The sequence below is a fragment of the Clarias gariepinus genome, chromosome 15, assembly GCF_024256425.1.
Source record: "Clarias gariepinus isolate MV-2021 ecotype Netherlands chromosome 15, CGAR_prim_01v2, whole genome shotgun sequence".
Classification (NCBI taxonomy): Eukaryota; Metazoa; Chordata; class Actinopteri; order Siluriformes; family Clariidae; genus Clarias; species Clarias gariepinus.
In genome coordinates, this window is record NC_071114.1 from 15184915 (window position 1) to 15205669 (window position 20755).

The following is a 20755-nucleotide window of genomic DNA, read 5'->3' on the forward strand; positions in this document are numbered from 1 at the left end:
ATCCTGTATATGAAGCATTTTATAAGGCTCTTCTTAACAGTATGCTAATGTGTCCACTGCTGGTAAATGTTAAACTCTTACAGCCATTAAAATATTTTAGTATGGTCCTAGCATGGCCCATGAACTCTATTAAGTGCCCAAACATGTGGAAATGGCTTGGAACGAGGTCAGCAAAAACATCTACCTGATTTCCTGTAATGTGCAAGTAGTGTTGGTAAATGTTTGTGTATACAGAGCCCACAGATAGATGCGTCTTGTCCATAAGTTAGCAACAAGTAATCAGATGATTCTCAAGAATCAGGCCTTCTGCTCGCTGATGTTTGGCCTTCTTCAAAACGTTTGCATTATTAAAATGTTTTACTGTGAATTAAGAGTTTCATCATCATACTGTGGAAGTCTTCTGTAAATGTCAATCAGTTTTACAAATTTATTCATGAAAGGTTTCGCCACAAGTCCTGGTTTAATTTCAACAACCTCCTATTTATAACCTTTTTGCTCAGGGTGCCAATAATTCTGCTGTACAGGTTATCTCCACACATTGTATATCTTATGACATGATAGGATATTCACAACTTAATATGGTGTGAGTGGAACTTTTATTGTTAGAAATTGAATCTAAAACCAACTTTACAACGACCTGTACAATCACTCTATATCCTTGTGCAAATTGTTCTACCAGTCAAAAATCACTGACAGCAAAGTTACAGTACATCTATATGTCCCCAGATTCGGGTTATAGCATAAAAATAAATATCTACTCAGCAAAGACCAGCTTGATAGCTTACAACATCTTAATTATAAATATTTCATGTAAAATAAATTTCAAAGTAGTTACATAAAACATTGTTCATAAATGCTTACATCACTTGATTAAAAACTCAATGTATGTGACACATGTAGAACTCCACAAGGATCTGCTACGTTTCTGAAATATAAATCAGTTGTGGCACAAGTTTTACAATGTACATATACTGGCATCTCTAAAGATATTTTTAATGTGTTGTTACTGTAAATTAACACACACGCATACGCGCGCGCCCGCACACACACACACACACACACACACACCATTCAAATATATAGTTATATATACTCCACAAGAAAATACTCACTTTTATACAAGAGAACATGTAGGGATTTGATTTGTATTTTGTTAGAGTATCTGGAGGCTACTTGGCTCGATTCATGCAACTACTAATCTACCTTTGATATATCATAATATATTGAACATTTGCAAAGTGTTCCTTATGTCCAAATCACACATTATATTGTGTCCATTATGGTGTTATTTTATTGCCAAAAATGGAGAGCGCATTATCTTTTGTAGCTGTTAAGAGAACACGCAATGATTACACAAGTTACTTCCACTCTCAATGTACAATAATACAAGTTAGATTCATCTGGTTCACTTATACTTTTTGTGCTCACCCGTTTAGGTTTCCTTTTTCATCCTTTGGTGCGACAACACTGCCAAAAGTCATCAGCTAATCAGAATAGGGTTCAGCTGATGGCCTTCCCTACCTTTTTAATGGAATGAAATCAAGATAAGCTCCTCCATTCTAACACCATATTGCTGATGCTGGGCAGTTGGAGTGGCCAATTATTAATGTCAAGAACCACTAAAAGTTTACAGGCACAAAAAATTGCATACAACAGAAAGGAAATCTGACCATGTGAGAGTAATCACGTTTGAGAGTAAGCAGAATAAGATTGTTTTATACTTTTCCTTTTTCACCATTTTTAAAATAGTTATCAATGAGGGTGAAGACTTGCATGAGCTTCTTCTGCGGCAGGCGTAGCTATTACATCCTTTTCAAAGTGCTGCTCATTTTCGGTCACATGACAGCTGAACACAATCAGAGGAAAGCAAGATCTGCTCTTTTCTACTCTACCTACATTACATGTGCTCACAGGTGCCAACAACTGATAACAAGCAGTTCATTTATAATTTGTTAAGACTCCCAACCACAGATGGCTGCAGCACTGTATGTAGGTCCTTACTTGGTAGAGCGGGATTTATTTATTTTTAAACACCACTCAGCCAAGCAGGACAGAGTTAAGCCTGGATATCTATTTTGGTATGAAAGCAAAGTAACAAAATAAAGATGGACAGGAATGAAAGGAATCTCAGTCCAATCTTGATGAAACTATTGTGCTCTTAACTTTTGGCAGTGAAATAACTTTATAGGTACCCACCAGCCCATTGGTTCTGCCAAGTAAAATAAAATATACCACCCTGAAACAACAGACCTTTACTGTGCATAATATATAACTAATATGACCACTCTGCAGTTGTCTGAGTTTACATCACACTCGTGCTCCTTCACTAAGCAATAGTTAAAAAGCAGATGCAGAGAGATTGTGTTAGGTGATCCTTAAAGCACCAATTATGCTAGAATAATACACCTATTGAGGTCTGATTTAATCATGTAAGTTATCTGTGTCTGGCAGTGAGCATGTGCTTTTTTGTGCTTTGCTGGAGTCCCTGCTTTGACCTCACTCTGACCCTTAGTTAGATGTGAGCTTAACATGAAAATATAGCATTTTATATGTAACACTACTACATGTAACAAATAAACAAAACAGAAAAGTCTGGAAATGAAAAGCAGATGAAAAGACAGGATCAGCACAATAGTCTAGCACGTGACGGCAGAGTAAACAGGCTAAATCAGCAGCAATTCTGAGGTAGCTGCGCCGGCTTGTCACTGAGCCGAGTGGTCTTGGCGCCACTGACCATGGATGGGTCTGCATCCACTCGCTCAGACATCTTCACACAGATGATGTCTACCAGGCGCTCGAACACCTGCCTGACATTGATGTTTTCCTTGGCGCTCGCCTCATAGTACTCAAAGCCTGAAAAACATCACATGATTTTATAGAATCATATTTAACTGGGTACGTTTAAATATCTGTTTATGTTAAAGCATTTTAAAATGGTTTCTTTGGCTACTCACCTAGTTGATCAGCCAAGTGCTTGCCTTTCTCTACAGGTATCACTCTCTCATCAGCCATGTCACATTTATTTCCCACTAAAATAACCTGAGCATTGTCCCACGAGTAGGTCTTAATCTGGGTTGCCCTGAAACAAGAAACATTTATGGTTAATTTTGAAATTGGGATATTATGATAATTTTGATATTGGGATAAAACTGTATCAAAACTACCTTTCTAAAAATGATGGCTATCAGGAATATAATTTATTATTTTTTTGTAAAATTACTGTCACAAACTCTGCAAGCAGATTATTTGGTGGTTAAATTTTCAGTGTTTATTTCAGTGTCTCTTTTCTATTTTTTATTTAGTAAAAAAATAATAAGTAAACAGTAATGCATATTTTATTAAACAAATTGTATTTTTAAAATGTAACCTTGTCAGCCAACCTACTGTATACACAATGCATGTTTGTGCATTAGAGAAACATGTTCAACTATTACAATAGAATATTTTGTCATATTGTTCACCATCACATTATCATACTTTCAGCGTCTGTAATTAATATGAATAAGCATGTTTTAAAAGACATATCTGTTGCAATTTGTTAAACATCATGTTGTCCAAAGCTTTTTTTCCATTTCACCATAAACATCATACATGCTTTCATTAATAAGCTTTTTTCCTCTCATATGATCACCCGATTTATTCTACCAGTATTGACAAAAAAACAACAAAATTGACCAGTAAACAGATGCTGAACCTTTTCAAGAAATGTAACTCTTATACTGATGTTTCTATCTGCAGCTTTTTATCCTGGCTTCTCTTTCCAAAGTTGGCAACATGTCATGTGCACGCAAACAGAAGCTCACTGCATACTAGTTGTTTGCAAAGCAACTTTCATGGCACGTCTTTGACTCTGTGTTCTACAGTACAGTAACTGGCCTTACTTCTGGAGGATGCCTGGGGCTGGATGAATTACCAAGACGTTTAGTTAACCATTTTAATGATAGAACCTTTTATCAGCCTGGCAAGAATCTTAAGACCGACACCATTATAGCAAGGATTAGAGCAATCCAATGGATTCATTATAGTGGTTGCTTCCTCTGTTCTAGATGAAGTTTTTGTTTGTATATGAAAACCTCCTGTGTTGTGTTTCTTTCTCAAATTAAAGCTGAGAATAAACCATAAGTTTTACAATGTTTGACATTTATCTTGAGGTCGTATTTCCTGGTGCCTATTTAAATGTAAGCTATTTTTGACCATGTTAATAACTTGCGTAAAATGTCAGATTTTCCTTGAGTCTTATTCATTCCATTCCTTCCAACATGTGTTCAGATGTTATGATGATGGGCTTGATCTAACATATGCCAATCACCAGGTTTGCAAACTCCTTCGTATAATCCATTGTCATTAAAGCTAAAGAAGATAAGTACCAAATACTAAGTAATTCTGGAATTTATGCAAACATAAAATTCTAAGGTATAAATTTTCTGCAAGCTCCTGCTGTTAACATAATTTGTATTAAAATATTTTGCCTTAAATAAAAATATATAAAATAATGCAGAAAAGGAAAGGATTAGACTTGTGGTATCAGAATTTTTGTGTATGTTATGCCTAGACTGTGCCAGACTTTAAACACTCATGTAAATTAAAAAATGACAAAAATGTATGACAGCAAACCTACAACATACAATACTAGAGGCCAAAAGTTTATTTTAGTCAATATTTGTATATTTGTTTCACCATGTTGGGTCTGTGTGCATGGAGTTTGCATGTTCATGTTTAGAAAATATACTGTAAGAGGTATTTAAACCACATTCGACTCACCAGTCCTGTACTGCATTAAATGACTCCTCATTGGTTATGTCATACATGAGAATGAAGCCCATTGCTCCTCTGTAGTAAGCTGTAGTGATGGTCCTGTAACGCTCCTGACCAGCTGTATCCTGCAACAAAAACACCACAAAACATTTTAATCTATAGCTGAATGCTGTAAATATTTATTGTGATGCTGCTTATGGGAATATATAGGTCAGAGGCCACTGGAAATTATCTGAAAAAAAATGCATTAATAATTATTGATATTAAGATTTTGGGACATGAATTACTATATGTCAGTGGTTCTCAAACATTTTCTGTCATTCCCCACTTAAGTGGGTGGGAGAATTTTCAAGCCTCACTTGTCAACAAAATGATAACGAAATCGGCCAAGTTTACTATTTATTGAAATATCAATTTCTAAAACCAAAAAGATTAAATAACACCAAGTTCAAAACAGATAAAATACACGTGCAATTGTTATAACAGGCTTACTTCGTCACTTATCTAGAGCTTTCTTTCAAAGAAGTCAGGTGGCTTATTAATGTGACTGGGGTGTGTTGTCTCTAAGTGTCTTCCTACTTTGTCTCATGCTGTCTGCTGCCAGTGGTTTAAAACACAAAACACACACGGGTCTCTCCTCTGCCCCCACCATCCCCACCATGAATCCAAGCGCAACATAGGCTTCATCATGTTTTCCTTTCGGCTGGCTTTTGGTTGATTAGGCTGATAGGGCTGAATCACCTGCTTTTTTGTGGTCCATGTAACAAATATATCCATTGACGTTATTATGCTCACTACATACAGTACTCTACAGCGAATCATCTGCCTCCATCTAACCCTATCCTCTGCATCCTCTTCTTTTACACCAACTAACTTCATGTCCTCTCTCACTGCATCCATAAATCTCCTCTTTGGTCTTCCAAAAAAAAAAATAATAATAATAATAATAAATAAATTCAATTATTTGTCACATGTACAGTACCTTATAGCACAGTAAAAAAATTTTTTTTCGCATATCCGAGTTAGGTAGCTGGGGTCAGAACTCAGGGTCAGTTAGGATACAGCCCTCTCGGAGCAGATAGCCCTTAATCAGCGTGCTCAATAGTGGCAACTTGATGGTGCTGGAGTGTGAACCCCTGACCTTTGGATCAGTAACCAGTAACCCACAGACTTAATCGTGTGAACCACCACTGCTCTTTTGATGATCAATTACTAGTTTCCAGCCTCTACTATATTCTTGATTATTATGCTATTTACATTTAAATATTACAACCTGTGAAGAATCAGTATCTTAATTAACTAGTGATTTACACCCAGACATATCGATTAATGTCTGGAGACTGTCTTGAATAACGTTTGCATCAAACAGTAATATACCTGTTGATAATTTTTACATTTTTATGTTTGTTCCATTTAAATGTGTGTTTTTGAGCAGTCAGAAGGTGATTCATTTTCAATATCAGCAGCTCTGGCAGCAGTTAAAGCTGCGAGGCAAATCACAGGTTATATTAATAACACATTGTTTCTATAGTAACAGCTCATTCACAGGGACTTGCACGGCTGTGCTCCACATCCATTGAAGCTGGATATAAATAACATAGTGGGTACTATGGAATCTAAATGGACCAAAAACATGTTCTTATTCAACATGTCCAAAAGCGGACATATGGCCTAACAGTTGATATGATTAAATCTTTTTATGAGGAGATTTATAAGACGAGTGACCAGTGTCAGTAAGGTTTTTTAATGTGGAAGGGTTATCAGAACAGATGAGTTTGCACTTTCTGGTTTCTCGGGAAATTGTTAGGCTGTGATTTTTTTTTTATTAACTTAGAAAGGAAACACCCATACTTAGTGCACGTGAGTTATAATCAGCTTACTTGTGCCTCATATTGTTATATAATAATAAATCTGTCATTCTTGAGAACTAGGACAAAATGTTACTAAAAACTTTAATTATTTCTAAAAACTTAATATATATTGTTGAACAGTGAGGTGTGGGTTATCACACCCTGTTTTGGAACAACCTCCCAGTTGTAACATTTTAGTACAAATGAAAACCTTTTTTAGTGCATTACAGAAGTTTTGTAAACACTTTTTTTGTCAGACATTAAAATATGTATTTAAATTACATTTATTTTCTTGGAAATATAGGATTTGTCTAATAACCAAGTATTTTTTGTATTTGTCATATAATTATAAAAATTCAATGGAGCACCTTTTCATAACTTTTAATTAGGCTAAAAACTGTAAGTTATTACTTACATCCTCCAAGTTATTGTGAAAAATTTATCCTTGCTTTTTTTTTAACACAAAACATTTTGTGAGGCATTTCAGAGGCAATTATCAGCTTTTGTGTCATACTATGGGTGTGTCACGGGCGTATTTCACCAAATGTATCGGTAGGCAGCATCGTCTGCGGTGAAAACGTGTACACCTTGTAAACCCTGGATTAGACTGAAGAGCATCAACAGTGACTACAAATTTATCATCATTTAAGATATACTGTATTAACATGATATGATTGTAACTACAGCAGTATCAATGTTCAATCTTGAAATTATATAAAAAAAAAAAGATCAAACTTCTGAGCAGAATCTGAGCAGTTGACCTGGTTATAGAACAAACAGGAAGTCATGAAGAGTTCCATCTAGTGTTAGTTGACCACAATATTGCCTAACTTTATTTATTCATTAGAAATGTCTGATGGTGTTGATAGAAACTCAGGACACAAAGTCAGCAAATAAAAAATTTGAGTTAAAAAAAAATTAATGAATTAAACATTAACAGCCATTAATTACTTAAAATGTACTTATCTTACTTTTCACATTACTACAGATCAGCAGAATCTCCACATGATCAAGAATACTATGACAACATCTAAAGCCTGATTCATGAAAAAACGGCACAATGAGCCATAGCTGATTTAAAGCGTATTTTATCAGGAGAAAAGCTGCGCCATCGTCAGCATTATTCATCGCATCCTATCCACCATCAGCAACTTTGCAGCTGTTTTTGAGTCGCTATTTTTGCCATCGCTTAATCCTGTTCAATCAGCCTTGATTACAACTTTCTTTTCTCAAACTGCAATTTACTGAAGCTACTGCCTTCAGTCTTAAGCGTGTGTTTACTCTCCAATACCCTCCACCCCCCACTCTGAGGAGATGCTTTAATTGGCTCTGAGCATCATTCTGCCGTGTGTGCTGCTGTACTGCTGCCATGACAACCAGCACCGATGATGCAAGCAGAGGGAGTCTTTTGCCTCGCATTTCCTGCTGAATAAAATACCAATTCCATTCACAGTCTGGTAGAGGGCCGTGCACTGAAAGTCTCTAAAATGATTCACCTTAGACACTGGGGTCAAAGCACACAAATGTTTGCCTCAGCTAGATCTTCCACCAAAGTGCCTGGCAGGCAAGATCTGTCCTGGGGTTAATATTCTATCACTTACCATAATATACAATCTGTTTACAGAAAGAGTGTAAATTCACACTATTGTTTTTTGTGTGAGGAACAAAAAAGATTTATTTCTCAACGAAGGGTGTGCATATATAGGAATACAAGGCATGGAAAGAACTCAATAACTAAAAGGTGTCCACATACTATATGAACACACAAACATAATGTCCAGACAGACTCACCCAGATTTGGAGTTTCACCCTCTTGTCATTGCGGTAAACCGTCTTTACTTTAAAGTCAATGCCAACAGTGCTGACAAACGAGTTGCTGAATGAGTCGTCTGCATATCGGAACAAAAAGCTGGTTTTGCCCACACTGCTGTTGCCTATAATCAGGAGCTTGAACATGTAATCAAAGTTCTGGTCGGAGCCATCCCTTTGTCCGAAGCGGTGGTCTACTTTTGCCATCTGGAAACGCACAAAACCAGACAGGTGAGCAGATGTACTGTAGCTCTGAGCTACAGATGAAAATGATTTCTACAGTCTACAGCATTTCAGTTCATGACTGGGTGGAAAAAGCCTCTACAGGCCATCACGCTGTACCTCCCGAGGCTTGGTCTGGCTCATTAAAGTACAATTCATCAGCAGTGAACACATCTATCTACCCGATACAGTATGCTTGGGTGTAAACAGTATTTACAGCTCAACAGATTTGGACTGCAGCATGTCACCAATGTGAATGACCAAACAGATTTAATAAGCTGAGATTCTGGAATATTACAGATATTACAAATTATAAGGTGTAAACAATGAGCAGGTGAGAGGAGCTGACACACACACACACAGGCTTTAACGACAGGATAAAAGACGGCATGCACAGACAATTGACATCAGATGTACTGCGTGTGGAAATCATGCTGGTCTAATCCCACACATCAGGAGGCTTAATTAATTGCTCATATGATGGAGATGCTCTCGTACCTCGAGTGTGCGCGCGCTGTTCCCTCCGTCCTTCCTTCTAGGTGGGGGCGGACTGCACTGATCACAGACGAGCCGTTTCGGACGAATCGTTTCCGTCTGAGAGATTTCGAGTGAATCGACTCACGTGTATGAACGAGTAGAAAGCTCTCCTTTTCTCCGAAATACTGAACCACGGTGGGCGTTTTCCAAATCACAACTACGGGTTATCGTGGCCTACTGTTTTTGCCAGTTTACACACTTGAAAGCGTAATAAAATGTCTATTTCTCGTGTGTGGGACTGAACCACTAACCGTTTTTTAACCTAAAAAAAGTCAATGTACCTATAAAACTCTACTCTGTAAGGTAATACTTATATAGCATAAATGTTTTAGACTATACTTAGCGTTAATATAGATTCTTGTTGACACGCCAGGTCGAACTAAAATCTACGCCCTGACTGACATACCTATGAGTAGTGAATCAAATGAATCAAACTCTCCGTCGATGAGTCAAACAAAGAATCGATTCCGATAAATGAGTCATAACGTCCATGGTCAGTTTACACAGCAGGGAAAAGGCTGCTCAATCTGAGAAGAGCCATATCTAATATGGTTTATGATGGTGTCTAGTCACACTCACTCTGTTGTTTCTAACTTGTTAACCATAGAGATGACCAATACATTTATATACTCTATTGTACATTAACTCAGTAACAGGTTAAACAATGGCACAGCCATAACATGAACACCAGCGTACACTACCATTGGTAGCACGGTGGCTCAGTAGTTAGCACTGTCGCCTTGCACCTCCAGAAGCCGGGTTCGATTCCTGCCTCAGGGTCTGTGTGTATGGACTTTACGTGGTATCCTTGATTGGTGGGTTTGCTGCAGGTACTCTGGTTTCCTTTCGCAGTCGTAAAAACATGCAGATTTAACTGGTAGTGTGTAAAAGTGTGAATATTGACCGGAGGTCCTACCACAGTTGTGAAATGGGAATAGTTGGACTACAGAGGTTCTTATTTGGATGGATGAACATTATCATTATAACTGTAACTGGTTAGCCACTTTAACACTCACTTACTTATCTTATATACCACTTTATCCTGTATTCAGGGTCGCAGGGACCTGGAGCCTATCCCAGGAGTCTTAGGGTACACCCCAGACAGGGTGCCAATCCATCGCGGGGCACACACAAATTGCCACGCAATTTGGGACCACCAATTAGCCTAATATGCATATCTTTGGACTGTGGGAGGAAACCGGAGTACCCGGAGAAAACCCACCATGTGCACAGAGACGGGAATCAAGCCTGCCCGGGAATCTAACCCGGACCCTGGAGGTGCAAGGCGACAGTGCTAACCACTACAGTGCTAACCACTACACCACCGTGCCACCTCGCCACAACCAATGCATAAAACAATGTACATAACCAATATTACTTGTTAACCATTGAGACAAACACTGTCCAATACATCCGGTTAACAAGTACACTGAATTCAGTACTTAATAATAAAGATTAACACCTGTTAACCATAAAGGCTGCTGGATATGCACTACACTTTGTTTAGATATACACTGCCTGACCCAAAAAGGGTTACCATTTCAGAAGGGTCAAATTATTGAGCTACATCTAAGCAACTAAGGATATTTAAAATGAATGGAACTGGGTTAAGAACCCTTCAACACATTATAAAAACCTGGAAGGATAGTGCTTTGTGGAAGAAATGTGATAGAAAAAAAGAGTTCTCTTAAAAAAAAAAGAACAGTAAAACCATAGCTTTGTTTAAAAGTAAATGTAATAGCATAGCCCTGCGATGGATTGGCACCCTGTCCAGGGTGTACCTTGCCTCGTGCCCTAAGCCTCCTGGGATAGGCTCCAGGTCCCTGCGACCCTGAATACAAGATAAAGCGGTAGTATAGACGATGAGTGAGTGAGTGAGTAATAGCATAACCATATGCAAACATTGTAATTAGAAATCACAGGATTAGGTAAAAACAGCTATGTGGCCATGAAAACCACTTATTGGTAAGACTAATCAGACTTCAGTTTGTTATATTGCATAAAGATTGGACTATGGAGCAATGGAAAAAGGTCATGTGGTTTGATGAATCCAGACAGACCTGTATATCAGGTTCGGAAGAGAAGCCCATGAAGCGATGAACCCATCATGTGTATTGCCCACTGAACAAGCCTGTGGAGGCGGTTTTAATGTATGATTGGGGGTTGCTTCAGTTGGTCAGGGCTAGGCTCAGCAACATTATTTGGCAAGAAAATGAAATCAACTGATGATCTGAATGTATTTCTTTTTCCCTAATGGCACAGCCATATTCCAGGACACATACTGGTTCTGAAAACATGAGAAATAAGTTTGGCACATAAACTGGCCACAACTAAAGGTGCTTAAGCATTTCACTGCATATCGTACTGTGTATGACTGTGTATGTGACAAATAAAATTTGAATTTGATTGAATGAAGAAATATTAGTGTGTGTGTGAATTTTTTTTTTTTTTGAGGCAGTATTTTCATGTAGTACCTCACCTCTCTACACTGAACAATCTTTAAAGTATCCTGACCAGGATAAAGATAATTATTGAATGAATGAATGGATGAAAAGTTAAAGCAATCATACAGGTTCTGTATGATTACATTGAGGGCATTAGATATAATCATGTTAATTGTGCTAACCTTTATGTTAGACCATAATTGCTGGTAAATAAACCATTTTAAAACAAAATGACATACACCATTCATCCATAGTATTTAAAGATTTCATCCGTCTCAGTAGATGTTCCTAACCTTCAACAAAAACCTTTCATGGTAAATTTCACTTCTTTAGGTGGGTGCTCAACAATTGACTCAAAAACACTCACCTTGTGCCACTAAAACAGCTCTGACCCCTCAAGGCATGGACTACACAAAACGCCTGAAGATGTGCTGTGGTATCTGGTACCTGGATGTTTTCAGCTGATCCTTTAAGTGCTAGATGTTGCAAGGTGCAGCCTTTATGGATCAGGCTTTACCTCTACCTCTGTCATCTAGGCTCAATCTAATTGAGATATGTGGAGTCTGGAGGGCAGATCAGCAACCTTAAACTCTTCACCTGTTAAGCACCATACACAGCAAGCTGCAATCTACTGAGTAGTCTGATACTCAGCCTGCATTATTTGTATCATTATTATTTTTTTTTTAGCAATTTGGTTGCTGTGGCTCTTCTGTGGGAATGGACAAGACAGGCAAGTCTTTGGTCCCTACAGGCATAAATGAGCCTTGGATGCTCATGATCCTGTTACCAGTTTCCCAGTTTATAATTGATAAATCACTGTAATTCTATTAACTTGGCTGAAAAAAAGCACAGGGCTGTAGTGCCAATTACACTTCACGCTGTTTATTATGACAGATTGAACTCATTTTATGGATGAACTTAGTGTTTATAATCTGTAAAATAATCTTATAAAATAATGAGTTCAATGACAGGTCATTAATTCATAAACATCTCTTTTTACTGAACAGCAATGACTTCATATAGGATGGAGAGAGAATAACTGCAATGGTGTGGATCACAGTCCAGAAGTTCACCACCACAGAGCATAAGGTTCCACAAACCCACATGATTTAACTCCTTCAATCAACTCATCATCTATACAGCTTTATCCTGTATACAGGGTCGCGGCGACCTGGAGTCAGCTAGGTAAATCATTATATCCAACATTATTACAATTATCATTTACACTATTATTGGACTGTAGACACAAGTTTCCCACCTAAATGTTGTTTAACCGAGTTTGTGTTCAGTGTATAATAATTTGGATACCCAAGCTTCAGATTTCTTACACATTTCTAAGAAAAATGTTGCTTTTACTGGTCTATAATTTAAATTCTTCATTCTTTAAAATAAAAAATACTGGTGAAAATCTAAACCATAGGCTCGAACCTTGAACTTTTGGTAAGTTACATGAACATTAACAGACTAAAACTGTTCACATTTTATAATAATGGCTTTGCAAATAGGAATAGAGCTTGTGATGGAAGTAAAAAAAGCATTTTTTGAGATCACTGTTGAGATCATCAAATGTTGAGATATTTGTTGAGACCAAATATCTATGCATAAATGAGATGATATTGATAGCTGATAGTACTAAGGACTAGTACAGTCAGTACAATGCAGGGATCGACACCAGACAGTTTCCATTCCAGGACTCGCCCTATTCGTCCTTTCCTTTATGCACGGCTTCTCTGGCCTCTCTCCCACAAGTGTTGGTGTTACTTTGCAGTGACCGCTTGTCCTATCCCGCTCTGCTCAAGTTCTGCGACCACAGACATGTGTTTGAACTCTGCTGGTTTGTGGTTGAAAGTCTCTACTAGTTGAAAAGTCTCATGTCTCTGTGCTGCATAAAATAACTGCACCTGATTGGCCAAACATTGAGCTTCTTGAACAGTCTGGAAAACAAAAGAAATTACTATAAAATAAGCAAAACATGGACTGAAGCTGAAAAATAATTTACTTTTAACTTTAAAGGAACTTAATTTAAAATTAATATTTAAATTAAAATTAAAATTAAATTAACAAAAAACACTACTTGGATTTTATACTGGGGCAAAATGTTCAATTTTGTTTACAAAATCAATTTAAATAAGCCAATTAACCATCATACAACCTGTTATACAACTATAAATTATTAGCCAAACTAATCCTTTAATAACAATATTACCCAAACAAGTGTGGAGCTGTGTGTGTAATACTCACAACAAACTTGTTATCCCTTTCAGCAGTCATGAGCACAACATCCTTGTCCTGCTTCAGGTCGGAGTAGTGGTAGAGAATCAGCTGGCTTGGAGCGTTTTCTCCCAAAGTCTGCATAGAAAATAAAGCGTATATATATATATATATAAAAACAAAAAGCAGGACTTCGACATGTAACACTGCCCAAATGCAGGATTATTTACCTGAACATTGATGAGGGAGGTAAAGTGTAGTTCCTGAGCAGTCCATTGACCCAGAAAGAATTCATATCCTTCTTCCCGGGGCAGAGGATACAGGAACTGTTAAAGAAAAAACATGGTTACTGCGAATAACTGAAGCAATTAATTAATAATTGAAAAACCCAAGCACATTTTAAATGCAATTGTGATGGAATGAAAAGCTTTTTTTTTTCTTTCACAATTTGAGTACTGGAAAATACCCATACCAAATTCATATATGTAGTAACCCAGTCATTTAGAACATTCAGGTCTTCAGCTGTCTTTTTATTGCCATATAACATTACCGAGTCTTGATGCAACACCAGATCATAACACTGCCCCTCCAAAGACTTGGACATTGGGCCAATCCAGTCAGGCCACATTACCCTTTTTCATTGCTCCTAAGTCTAATCTTCATGCTTCCTTTTTTTTTTTTAATCAGCAATTTTTTCTGATTAGTCTCACTATTAAATGTTTTTTTATGGCCACACAGTTCAGTCCTAGTCCTCCTGAATATTTTTTTTTTTGCCACTGCTCACTAAAAATCATAACCGAGCTGTACTGTTAAATTTTTCAACACACCTTTACTCAGCATAAATTAGTTGACAGTAAAGTACCATCTTTAGAGGTTTTAATAACGTGTGACAGTTCTTAACCCAATTCCATCAATCTCTTTAGTTTTCTTTGCTTGATGTAGCTCCTTCTAAAACGACATTTTGCCAGGGTTCTTTTTAAAACAATGCTGCCTCCTTGTGGTTTAAAAAATGTTTAGAGCAGGGTAAAAATACATTGTGCAAAACAAATGCTCCAGAACCAGGGTTGGTAACCTGTGACATAAATTATATTACTGCTAGAGATCTCAGGGTTCCCTAGAATTCATAGAGTTTAGTATAACCAATGATTGATGGTATTTATTTCCCATTTTAATCCAGATGTTCAGAGAATACAACATTTCTGCACCACTATACTGTAGTTCTATTCTCTGACTTAGTTTGCACCTCATAGTTCAGTTTAGCAGCTAGGTGTGTTCTCATTTTCCAAAAAATAAAAAAATAAAAATAAATTAAACAATGAATAAATGACTGAATGCCAATATGAAAGCAGCCTTGTGATCCCAGCATGATTAAATAAACATGGAATTAATGAGTATATCATTACTGCATGCCTTACCATTGGGCAGAGCTTTGCACGGCTGATCATCTTCTCATAAGTCGAGCCCTGAAGAATAAAAATTATTTAGTTACTGTAAAATCTTGTAAAACAAAACTAAGTTATTTAGTTTCATACCAAACGTATTTAGTTACAAAATAATCTCTAAATTTAATTATATAATCATGCACTTGCAAACTAAAGAAATGATCTTACTCACTGGTATGACAGCACTGATGGTGTCTTTTGTTGAGAAGTAGTTCATCCAAAGCTTATCAAAACAATTAAACATTGTTTACCGGTTCAAGTAGCAATTAATACATTTATGCCAAATTTATGTCATTCCTAAAATATTTCTCATGAGCTTTATTTGTGTGTATATATACACTGTATATATAAAAATAAAATGTATAAGTGATGTTACAATCAATAACTAAAGCAGTCACCTCTCCAATTTCAGCACCAGACTTGTCCTTCACCATGTCAAGGTTAAGGATTGAATCTAAGGTCTGCCACACACAAACAAAATAATCAATCAATCAATCAATCAATCAAATACAAGCACAGAAATGAGAAAATGGCTGAGTAACCTACCTTGTTTTTAGTAAAACCCGCAGGTCCTGCATTGCCTCCCTCATCTTTCTAGAAGCATGAGATAAACAATAGTGCACATAAAAAAAATAGCACATATACACCAATATTATACAAGAATATAGGTAATATAGGTTGCATATGTCTGTGCAACGAAGGAACAAGATGTCTTTGTCATTTACCGTCTGCTCCATTAGTTTAATGAAGTCAGCTTGTTTGGAGTGGCCCACAGGCTCTTTTTTAACCTCATTGCACTTCTCGAGCCGGGCTTTGTACTCTTGAGGTTTGTTGCTGGAGATACAATAACAAGATATGTTTGTTACTGTGTGTGAATATATGTTTAATTATGCTTGTTAATTCACAGTTAATTTTATTTGACAAATACAAAATACATGTTTAAATTCTAATAGCTATACTACGACAGGATATCAAAAGTTTCGAGATTCGAGTGTCACAGATCTGGTCGCTTTCGCTGTATGTCCTCATTCAGATGCCTTAAAATCTGGCAGTATAATTTGCTTTTGATGGTCTGGCCCCTCAGTAAGATTTCTTGATTTACACTCCCTTGAATATTGAAAAAGAAGGTGAGCATGCACTTGGTTGAGCTGCGGACCTGCCTCGACTTTTTCAGTTATGGAGATGATGGACTCTTCGACTATAAAGACTGTTGCTTTGTGTCTTAGGATCGCACCCTCATCTAACCAAGTTGAAGGATAAGTCATCCACAGCATGCTGATGGAGTTCTTGGCAGACTTTGATGCAATGTTCCTTCTGCTCCTGGGTCAGCAACCTGGGGATAAACTTTGAACAGCAACACAGCGCATGTTCGAATCCCAGGATTGCCTGGACTCTTCTGTAAGACACACCGACAATGGCAGCAAGGTTGTGAAATGTTCTCAGATGGTCATCATGCAAAAGTTGTCAAAGTTGTTGAAGGTCTTTCTGATCTCTCATCGTCTTCCAGTCATGTTTTTCCACTCTTGAAGAGCGTGTGCCACTCAAAACACCTCAAAAGGCTCATTGCAGCATCGCTGAAAACTTGCCGAATCACGTCAAATGTCTCTTTTTGCCCAGTGTCACGCAGAATTTCACGTTCGCTCTTTGTTCTAACTTGCTGTCCATGATGAAATAGCAGATGAGGTAATGCACATGACCAGAATAGCACGAGTTGCTATCACAGCTCCCGGTGTACACAGAACTCACAGAACTGTGTCTTTTGGCACACTGACTTCTGAAGCTCAGTGCACCCTGTGACTGTGTGTGTGTGTGTGTGTGTGTGTGTGTGTGTGTTGGCGTGCTACAAAACTAGTCTGGAAACTTTTTGATACCACCACCCCTGCCCCATGATGATCACTGTATTATATGATGATATACTGAAATGCTTCTGCTGAGGTAAATTGCAAAAATGTAAGAACACACACTGACACCTAGCAAACATGCTACATTATCTTCCCTAACCTGTACAATATCTCTCCTATAATTAGTATGACATTAGTATGACAGTGCGAGTATATTATAGCTTGGTAGTAATAGAGTATAACAGTGTAATTAGTAGTACAATATAATAAATAGTACAGTAGGACTTGCTGTAGTACTGCAGTGATTTACCTTCGCAGTTTTCTGATCTTCTCTTCATATTTGCTATAATACGGGTTTTCCTCTAATTCCGGTTCCTTTTTCACAGAAAAAGCTCTGAGCTGACTGGGCACAAGTCCGGGAATGAGAGGTCTAATGCCCGCGGCTCTCACCGCTAACATACCACGGTACAAACAGGCCATTTGCACCACGGCCGCCGCCATCTTCTCCCCGTCGCACATCAATAGTGTTCCGGGTGACTTCCGGCAGGTTCTTCTTCTTCTTCTTCTTTGTTGTTGTTTTTTTTGTAGGCGGGCAGCCAACTTATATGTGCATTACCGCCACCTTCTGGACTGGAGTGTGGATTATCAGATTGGATTAAAGTTCTCTTAGATGCTATCTACTAGACCAGTTTCGTTTAGGTAATTAAACATACAACACTTCTACATATTTTCTGTTGTCGTTTCTACTCCATCCTGCTGTATGGTTTCTCTGAGATACGGTCTTTATTTGTCGTATCTTTTACAGTTTGTTAATATACAGTATGTGTTACTGTCTCTATTTGTCCACAGAATTCACATTCTCCAGTTGGGTGTTAGCGTATTATCTTAAGAATTTGATTTAGTCCTGTGTGTCCTATTCTTAGTCTAGCTGTGATGATTTCCTCTCTTCTGTTTCTGCCCCATCCTTTCACTCTTTTGGTCTGTTTTTGAATTTTATGCATATGTCTACCTGTTTCTACATCATCCCACCTTTCTTGCCATCACTCTTTAGTTTCTGTGCAGTGTGTGTGTGTGTGTGTGTGTCCATGCCTATGATAGTCCCAGAGTCCTGTTCTTGACTAACAGGATTGGTCTTCAGCTCTTGTAGCTCATCCATCTCAGCATTCAGTGTTCAATGCTGAGCTGATTTTCTGCTTATCATAGGTGTAATCAGTGAATGGGTTACTAAATACTTCCTGGCAGTTTCAAACAATCAGTCAGTTTGGTGTTTGTGTGTGTGTGTGTGTGTAAGTGAGAGAATTATGCCAAAATGTTTAAATAAAACATAATAGGGCACGTTGAAATAAGAAAGTAATTAAAGACAGAGTGGTTTTACTGTTCCATCTTGCACATGAAATTTATGCAAGATTTCAGTTTTCAGTTTATTAAACAATTACATTTATTTTAAACATTCATAGTTACACTTAAAATAATCATCCACAAGGTAAGTTATTTCCTATATCTGTTGATGTAGCAGCTTTGTTTTAGTTTTTAATTATTTTTGGTGTGGTAATTACCACCCCAATATTGATTTAAAAATATTTTCCAATAACAGCACAATCTATTGTGTTTTATTTAAATGTCTTAAAGCAAACATTTAAACATGAATATTGTGGCAATAAATCATTGTTATGCTAAAGGAAAACAGGCTGGTCAATTATGTATATCAAATATTTATTAATGGGTAACAATTTAAAAAGGAGTGGATGTTGCCGAATAAAAATACTGTATATTCATTCTCTCTTTATTCGTTGATTTCTGCACCTTTTGAACAAATATATTCGTGTTCTGCTAATGTTGTACAATTTTCTCTAGTCCATATTTTGGGGTTCTGGGCCAGCACACAGCTGTGAGAGAAGCCATTGTGGTCAGGATTGTCTGAAGCCTTGTTATTTTTAAGTCTGGAGAATTTCACTGGTGTGTTGTCAGCCCAATTCAACCGGCCTGGAGATTCAGAAAGGCCTACACACAAAAAAAAGACATGAATCGTACAGTTCTGTCAACATAACAACTAAATGCTGCTCTACAGCCATACATATACTGTGGAATATGTATTGCAATATATTAAAAATTCTTGGTGAAATCCAGATGAACATGGTTTGTGCCCTTACCAATCCAAAATGGCTGTTTTCTAGCAAGCCTCCATAGCCACTTCATATGAGACCTTGATCGAACACTTGTCAAGTCACCTTTAAGCCTGGATTTATAGGGCAGTGAAGAAAACAACTGGGTAAGGTAATAACTGTAAATTGAAGTCTAATGCAGTATTATGTAGCAGAATACAGGTATTTTGATTAACATACACTTTGCATGCATGCTGAGCATTTCTCCAGCTGGCTACACCCAAGCCCAGTATATAGCACCGTTGCTTGTAAAAGGTCCAGTCAGGAGGACAGTCAACACTAACCGCCTTTGCAGACTAAAAATAAAAAAATGGAAGAAGATATAGGAATGGGTAAATGAGTGATACTGATAATATTTCATTTAATATTTCTTCAGAAGTCTTAAAGTTAATGAAATGGTCTAACCTTTTGCTGGTGAACAGCTGATGTGAAGTGAGTTGAAAATCTGTCACTCTGAGGAGTCTCTGAAAGTCCAGGCCAGTTCCAGATAGGGGTGATCTCAAGTTCTGGGTGGACACGAGGCACTGGGATCACCACTTCTGGCTAAAGTAAAAATAAAACGTAAATAGAATCACAATTAAAAAGTTCTATTGATTTTTCTTAAAAAGTGTAAATAATCCAACAGAAATGTTAAGGTGTTTTTTCTTTTGTTAAAATGTACAATCTTATTGCCCATTTTTTGTTACATTTAAAAGACTTTTAGTGACCACAGTTATTGGTTATAAAGTCCAAGGTCTAAGAACAATGTAGCAATCATTGTACAATGGTAACAAAATCAAAAAACAATATACCATTAACATTTTGCAATGCAAGTTTTTATAACAATGTCATGTGCAAGATGTCCATTGCCTCCTAAAATAGACAAAGAATTGTTAATAATAATTATCTGTATTTTAAAGAGAATCTGACACAGTTTAAAGGGCAACATTTTTAGATGTTAGATAAACAAAACATTTTTTAGATGTTTCATACAATTCTTTTCTCATCTAATTTCATCTTAACAAAATAATGCATTATTAATGTTATAATGCATTAGTCTATCTTCTGGAATTGCTTCTTAATTATTGGTAATCCAGTTTGGAAAGTATTGAGGCTGATGAAATGTTATTAATAAACAATTTGTATGTAAAGATTCCTGTCTCACTCTAGATCCACTCTTTCCCAGCAGTCTTAGCTGTCTCCTTCCTTGGTTGAGTAATGGCTGGTCTGCTGCCTCCCCACCACTGAAGCGAATGTACTGTGTGCGATAAGGGACATCCCCCCTTGGTGGATATTGCTCCCATACACTCCCAGTGTTTGGCTCTGGTGTGTAGTCTTCTTCCGCTGCTCCTGGTATTGGTGGAAGTGGAGTATTGTGGGTTTGTGGGTGATGTAGAACAGGAGATTTTTTCTCGTCATCCTCAACAATCAAATCGCCTGGGTCACATCGACCTAATGGAGGACACTTAGATATATAAGAGGTGAAAATTTTTACAATTTGTG

The 20755-nt window shown here is 37.3% G+C and overlaps 3 protein-coding genes across 4 annotated transcripts in view; all 3 read right to left on the reverse strand.

Moving 5' to 3' along the window:
* Positions 1–526: 526 nt before the first annotated feature.
* rab3b (RAB3B, member RAS oncogene family) lies at positions 527–12075 on the reverse strand. 2 transcript variants are annotated; one of them, XM_053512987.1, is made up of 5 exons: positions 11985–12075; positions 8397–8621; positions 4762–4880; positions 2955–3079; positions 527–2853 (listed from the first exon to the last, which is right to left on the reverse strand). In XM_053512987.1, exons 2-5 carry the CDS (start codon positions 8619–8621, stop codon positions 2669–2671), a joined length of 654 nt encoding a protein of 217 aa, XP_053368962.1. In that variant the 5' UTR covers positions 11985–12075; the 3' UTR covers positions 527–2668. The 2 variants fall into 2 exon arrangements, with proteins under 2 accessions (XP_053368962.1, XP_053368964.1); XM_053512989.1 differs by lacking the exon at positions 11985–12075 and adding an exon at positions 9135–9203.
* A 517-nt stretch (positions 12076–12592) lies between these two features.
* On the reverse strand, positions 12593–17648 carry atpaf1 (ATP synthase mitochondrial F1 complex assembly factor 1). The gene is made up of 9 exons (XM_053513361.1): positions 17422–17648; positions 15996–16104; positions 15817–15864; positions 15669–15731; positions 15443–15493; positions 15244–15291; positions 14059–14154; positions 13859–13966; positions 12593–13551 (listed from the first exon to the last, which is right to left on the reverse strand). The coding sequence occupies exons 1-9, from the start codon at positions 17628–17630 to the stop codon at positions 13375–13377; spliced, it is 909 nt and encodes a 302-aa protein (XP_053369336.1). The 5' UTR covers positions 17631–17648; the 3' UTR covers positions 12593–13374.
* A 913-nt stretch (positions 17649–18561) lies between these two features.
* The window catches only part of frem1b (Fras1 related extracellular matrix 1b), a 29691-nt gene continuing 27497 nt past the window's right edge, over positions 18562–20755 (reverse strand). The window contains exons 31-35 of the mRNA XM_053512485.1: positions 20418–20704; positions 19679–19816; positions 19454–19569; positions 19262–19347; positions 18562–19112 (exon numbers count right to left, since the gene is read on the reverse strand). Coding sequence (XP_053368460.1) covers positions 18895–19112; positions 19262–19347; positions 19454–19569; positions 19679–19816; positions 20418–20704 — 845 coding nt within the window. The 3' untranslated portion in view covers positions 18562–18894. The remainder of the gene's footprint in view (positions 19113–19261; positions 19348–19453; positions 19570–19678; positions 19817–20417; positions 20705–20755) is intronic.

Coding starts and splice junctions, on each gene's coding strand:
- rab3b (XM_053512987.1), bottom strand. CDS start 8,621: ATGGCAAAAGTAGACCACCGCTTCGGACAAAGGGATGGCTCCGACCAG. Junction 4,881..8,396: donor GGGTGAAACTCCAAATCTGG/GTGAGTCTGTCT, acceptor TTTTTGTTGCAG/GATACAGCTGGTCAGGAGCG. Junction 3,080..4,761: donor TTTAATGCAGTACAGGACTG/GTGAGTCGAATG, acceptor TTCTTGTTTCAG/GGCAACCCAGATTAAGACCT.
- atpaf1 (XM_053513361.1), bottom strand. CDS start 17,630: ATGTGCGACGGGGAGAAGATGGCGGCGGCCGTGGTGCAAATGGCCTGT. Junction 15,865..15,995: donor TTAAACTAATGGAGCAGACG/GTAAATGACAAA, acceptor TCATGCTTCTAG/AAAGATGAGGGAGGCAATGC. Junction 14,155..15,243: donor GTGCAAAGCTCTGCCCAATG/GTAAGGCATGCA, acceptor TTTCTTTAACAG/TTCCTGTATCCTCTGCCCCG.